This window comes from Cynara cardunculus (assembly GCF_001531365.2).
Source record: "Cynara cardunculus var. scolymus isolate 2C chromosome LG 11, CcrdV1, whole genome shotgun sequence".
NCBI lineage: Eukaryota > Viridiplantae > Streptophyta > Magnoliopsida > Asterales > Asteraceae > Cynara > Cynara cardunculus.
In genome coordinates, this window is record NC_037538.1 from 7,471,230 (window position 1) to 7,477,338 (window position 6,109).

Sequence of the window (6,109 nt, forward strand, 5' to 3'; positions counted from 1 at the left end):
AATTGTTCATATACGTGGATAACCAGCATTGGTCATATGTACACATGGGTTTAAATAACTTGTTATGACTTCGTCACTATCGTAACCTTTATGGCTCCACTTTAAGACTTGACTTCCATTGTAACGCGTTACGACACGTTATTTTGTAAGGCATGAGTTTTCTTTTTTACTTTTTCTAAACATATAACTCGGGGATAGATGATAATTATACGACACTCAATGATTAAATAAACATTAAAAGGAAACATAAAAACTAAAATCTTAAATAGGTAAATCCATACACGGTCAGTCGAACATGAATTGGTTAAAGATTGAAGAAAGTAGTTAGTAGAAACTCATAAGAATGAATCCCGATTATGTACTTTTGATAAATCATTTTCTGATAAGCTCGATATATTTAATTGCTTTTTCTTTCCTATTTAGATTTACTATGAAAACTGGAACAAGGAAGACAACAAAAATGAAACCGAAAACCCAATACGCTCATCAGTCATCAGTGGATATTGTCTTATATATGCACAAGTCCCGCAAACAAAACCTGCAATTTTTGGATGTACCCATTTAGTTTTTATACCTTCATATGAATTTAAATTGTTCTAATGGATCATTCAAAATACTAACACACACAATAAAAGATATATATATATACACACACACACACACGTCGCCTTAGGACACCAAGAAAAACGTCATAACCTCATAGTAACTCGTAAGGTTTGACCTCGCCGCTCCATCATGCCTCACGCCATCTAAAACCTTGTATATGTATATAACCCAAATTAAGCATGTGCTTGTTTGTTATTAAACTAAGGCCGGCCATTTCTTATTCATGGACGGTACAAATTGGTTATTGCAAAATTCACATTGGACCCAAAATCACTGGTTCGTTATCTCATTGGACCCAAATCTTCACATGTTCTTGACATCAATTGCCTTTGGTTTCTACTTCCTTTCCAAGCTATCTATTGGGGTTTGACTTTGAAAAGCGGAATTGATGTGTTCAGGATTGTTAGATTTATGTTTTAAAAACAATACATATTGTGATCTAAAGGATATGGATTATATATTTTCAATCCCTTGCCTACAAATCCAACTAACTATATCCCAATCACAGGCAGGATTTGGAAGTGTTCGGATGTATGCAAACATGTCATAGACTCCAAAATGTCAAACGGTCGTCTCCATGAAGACCCTCAACTTGCAAAAAGCATGTGAAAAAGCTTTGACAAGTGGAAACCAACAAACCGTGTTCACTAGTGAAGGATGGTGACAATAGGCTCACCATCATACCGACCTCACAATCCGGTTCTTGATTTGAAGATGAAAATAAGTAACAACAAGGGTGGTGTCTGATTGGTTTGAGTTTGGCTCCAAAGTTCAAAAGTACCAGAAGGTCTCAGGTTCAAATCCAAGGAAGAATAAAAATCCCCTTGTGGCCACGGAGGTTCAAATGCGGTGACTCCGGGCCATCTGCAAAGCAGGTGGTCGCCCTGGGATTAGTCAGATCACATAGCGGGTTGGATATCCAAGTTAATCAAAAAAATGAGAATAAGCCTTGGAGAAATCAAGAAACGACTTGCGGCCTCTTTGGAGGGTCATGTACTCCCATGACTCATCATTGGTTTTTATACCACTATCACCAATTACAATCTCTACACACCTTACAGAAAAACATAGAAAAAAGACTTCGGGGCTATTTGACAGTTGTTGAATAGTTTGATACAGAATGATATAGTGATTAGAATGATTAAGTGGCTCTAATGATATAACGCAAAGTAAAATATGGTTTGGTGTGTTTATGATGAAATTAGGGCACTGAATGGTTCAGGGAGGCCCAAGATACAAAATCATTCAGAGGGTTTTAGAACCATCAAGAGGCAGAATTTTTTTTGTCAAACAAGATTTACCTCTTAGCAATTCAGAGACCGCCTCTTAATGGAACTATTAAGAGGTAAATAAACAACCCCTTCCTCGAATATACTCAACTCAAACCACTGATCAACTGCAATAATTGGTCGACTTGAAACAACCTCGATTAAAAGGTCAGTTTGTTCAGCCTTACTTGAGAGTTGAATTTGATTAGAGAAGACTGAAGATCCAAAATTGACCGCTTTCATTTCCTATCCTTTCCATTTCCCTTTCCATCTTGGTCCCCGTTAAAACCTTCACAAAAGAGACAAAGAAATGTGTGTTAATATAAAGCTGCATTAGCCAGACAGAAGCACTCGATCTTGAGCTAAACAAACAGATCGATAGCATTGTACTCCCTCCTTTCCAGAAAAGTGTGTGTGTATGTGTGTGTGTGTCCAAATGAGTCAGCTTTTAAGATCTAGAAACAACATTTTGTTGTTAGTCGGTTCAATTATCTTCCAGATATAGCAATTACTGGTTCTTCTATCATCTATAACATGATCTTAATGGCTTAACCAACTCAAGAGAGAAGGAACTTAACAGCCAGAAACAAGATGATGCTACTACAAACATCAAAAGGAGTTCCAATTGTAGCTGACCTCTTTGATTCCGCAATTAAGTGCGGAGCTAATCAAATTAAATGGAATCTACTAGAAGTCTCCAGTAACTTCTGATGATATTGAATCGGATTTCTGCCTACTGACATTACTACAAATAGAACAATTATGATCCACTGTTAACATTTGAGAATATAACTTTTAGAATAAACAAAACGAATCAACAAACATCACGAATGGTACAAATATCGAACTTACTTCCTAGTTTCAACAATTACTTGATCCTCCCGGCAGCGTTCTGGATTCCATCTTGTGATCGTTCGCTCTTCAACACTATAACCATCTAAATAAGAAGGTGAAGCAATGGCGTTCTCGCAGGTTTTGTTTACATGAAGAATCAACAATGTCTTTGCGACACTGCCACAAAGTCGAAGTGTGCATTGAAAATCAGACCAAACTCTCAACCGATCGTTACCATTCCCTTCAGAAAACACCATCACGCCATATTCAGAGTGCACCAATGAAGGATGATGACAATAGGCAACAAAGTCGACACCATACTGACACCCGGACCTCACAACCCAATTCTTGATTCGTAGATGAGAATAAGCCTTGAAGAAAGTTGGGAAAGATGGCTTCTTGGAAATCATGTACTCCCATAACTGATCTTTGGTTTTTACACTATTATCACCACCTACAATATTTATACACCTTAGAGAAAAACATAGATAAAAGGCTTCCTCAAAAGTCAATTGAAACCACTGCTTATCCTTATCGACTGTGATAATTGGTCGACCAAAACAGGTTTGATTTAAAAGATCAGTTTGTTCGGCATTGCTTGCAAGAACTACACTACAGCCTGAGAGCATCCCATGAGAATTGGATTCAATTAGAGAAGCTTGTAGATCTAAAATTGACCTTGAAATCGGGACTGCAAGAGCTTTTGCTTCCGACCCTTTCCCTTTCCATCTTGGTCCCATTAAAACCTTCTCAAAGTATATGAAACGAGGGGGTGTTAGTATGAAGTTGTGTTAGGCAGAAACACTTGATCTTGAGTAAGTATGAGAAATGATGAAGAAATGAGACATAGAAACCAATTAGCATAACAATTAATGTTCTTACCTACATTGTTTGGGTGCTTATCTATACTATCTCCATTAACTCATGCATCTCTTCTTTTGCTCTCAGTATCGTCTTCCTCATTTGACCTTGTGAATTGAGACTTTTGAAAAGAATTTGATAATTACATATGGGAAGTGTTTATTTTTACCAAAATCAAGTTCCATCCCATCTATATGTGAATCTGAAGGTGTAATTTGATATTTCCTTTAGTGGTAATTCAATTTTTTATGTTTTCTGGGTGAAACTTCAAATTTAGTAGTAGCTCAGTTTCAAGATTGGAGATGCATAACCTTTGTTGGTTTCTCAATTAACTGTTCTCTTTGTATTTCTTAAGCAATCAATCAACGCTTCAGAAGGTTCAGGGCTGGTACCATATCTTCGAACTGAGCAAGGTAGATGTTCCACAAGTGAGGACTAATACATTAAACCTCTTAAAAATTGAAAAGGGATGCACTTTGGGATTTGCTTATTTGGTTTGTTTTCTCTTTAAAGTAATAAATGTCTATATATCCTTAGAAAAAACCCAATGTTCTAAAAAACGCGTCTTGGTGCCGCCATGGTGCAGCCTTGCCGCCACGTTAACCCCCTTGGCGTGGACATAAGGCGTGGAGCTCGTTATGGCGTGCGAGGAAATTTGCAATTTTTACCATGGAGCGTTATGGCGTGGGAAGAAATTTGCAATTTTAAAACTTGAATAGGAGTAAATGTAAATATAACTTTATAGTTTTTACGGACCAAATACTTAATCAAGAAAATGGGGAAAAAGAATAAACCCTAAATTACTTCTCAACATATGAAAAATATTGCTCGATTACTTTCATTTGTAGTTCTTTGATTTCATTACTTTGATATTGTTGTTAGATTACCAAACAGGGACTATAAACAGTGATGGTGCCCAAGGTCAACACCGGCCCACTCTGAACTTCTTAAATTTTTTTCATATGGTTCCATTTCTAAGGCCAAATAGTGAAATACATCAGGCACTCAACCCTCCTGTGAATATGCGATCGTTTGTCCAATTGTGTGTTCGAAGACGTCGTCCTCCAGACCCCAAAACAGAACCTTCGCAGGCTGTGTGCATTGTAGGACTCAAGAGTTTAGAAATCCTCGCTCTCGGTAAGTTAATTTTTCAGGGTTCAATCATTTTTAATTTTAGGGTTTTATGTTGATCATTGAAATCCTCACCTCCTAGTAACTAATATTGATTATTGAATAGTTATGTTATGTTGAGGTTTCCAAATTGTTGGATATTTGTTTGAAAGTGTTGAGCTTATCATATTGATTGTTCATTCGTTTGAGCCAACTAACAATGATAAGTCAGGATTTTTGTTTTATTTGAGAGGTCCCTAAGAAATAATCATCATTCTACCCCTGGGTGTTAGAGGAAGTTTGGGTAGATTCATATTACATGGCACGTAGGATCACTCAACCACTTTGTAGTTAAAAATCAGCTCACTCAAGATGTTGTTGCTAAACTAAGTCGGGCCATTTCCTGTTCCCAAAAACAATATGTTATTAACAAAAGACATCCCCACAATATGAAGCCGTAAAATGATGCAGAAAAAATAACAAAATCGAAGCAGTCGTAAAAATGAACTCGGGTATTCTTTAACTAAGCACAAATAATTCATCTATTGTCAGTCAAAAACTTGTTTGATTTTCAATTTTCCCCTACAGAATCCAATTGACATAGACAAGACAGAGGTTGCATCTGCTAAATACTCGGGTACTGTTTGATAGTTTCAGAAATTGGAAGCAGAAATCATAAGCAGAAACTGGAAGCAGAAATCATAAGCAAAAATCGAAGTATAAATCGTAAGCAGAAATTGTAAGTACAAATCGGAACAGAATATGCAAAAATCGAAGTATAAATCGTAAGCAGAAATTGTNCAGAAATTGTAAGTACAAATCGGAACAGAATATGCAAAAATCGAAGTATAAATCGTAAGCAGAAATTGTAAGTACAAATCGGAACAGAATATGCAGAAATCGAAGTACAAATCGGAACAGAAATCGTATTGTGAAGTCGTAACAGAAATCGAAGTAAGTAGAAATCGGAAACAGTAAATCCTACTTGTCTTCGATAAGCAGAAATCGAACTAGAAATCGGAACAAAAATGGTATGCAGAAATCGAGGTAAGTAGAAATCTGATTCAGAAATCGTACCTGTCTTCGATCGATGATGAAGATGAAAGTTGTTTAAGATGAGAAGAACCCGGTGGTTCGATAGATAGAAGCAGTCGATGAGAATGAAAAAAAGGTTCGGCTGGGTTATTAAGACGAGAGAAACCTCTCAAGGGGGTATTTTTTTCATTTATAGAAGGGAGTGCTAATGGCACCCATTAACAGGGAGGGGTTGATTTTTTTTGGAAATTGAGCGATGATTTTTTTATAAACATCAACTCAATAATTATATATTGATATTTTATTTATTTTATTTTATTTTATATATTTATATTAAAATATATATATTATTTTATTATTTTTATGTTACTTTATTATTTTATATTTTTGATTTT

General features: G+C 36.1%; 1 protein-coding gene across 4 annotated transcripts; it reads right to left on the bottom strand.

Annotated features, from left to right (window-relative positions):
• Positions 1-1,543: 1,543 nt before the first annotated feature.
• Positions 1,544-5,882, bottom strand: LOC112520621 (tRNA-splicing endonuclease subunit Sen2-1-like). Of its 4 annotated transcripts, none has more exons than XM_025129019.1 (4): positions 5,757-5,882; positions 2,727-3,454; positions 2,511-2,619; positions 1,913-2,163 (listed from the first exon to the last, which is right to left on the bottom strand). In XM_025129019.1, the coding sequence occupies exons 2-3, from the start codon at positions 3,446-3,448 to the stop codon at positions 2,562-2,564; spliced, it is 780 nt and encodes a 259-aa protein (XP_024984787.1). In that variant the 5' UTR covers positions 3,449-3,454; positions 5,757-5,882; the 3' UTR covers positions 1,913-2,163; positions 2,511-2,561. The 4 variants fall into 4 exon arrangements, with proteins under 4 accessions (XP_024984790.1, XP_024984787.1, XP_024984789.1 ...); XM_025129021.1 differs by lacking the exon at positions 5,757-5,882 and adding an exon at positions 3,591-5,436; XM_025129022.1 differs by lacking the exon at positions 2,511-2,619 and having other exon boundaries at positions 1,544-2,163.
• Positions 5,883-6,109: the final 227 nt, after the last annotated feature.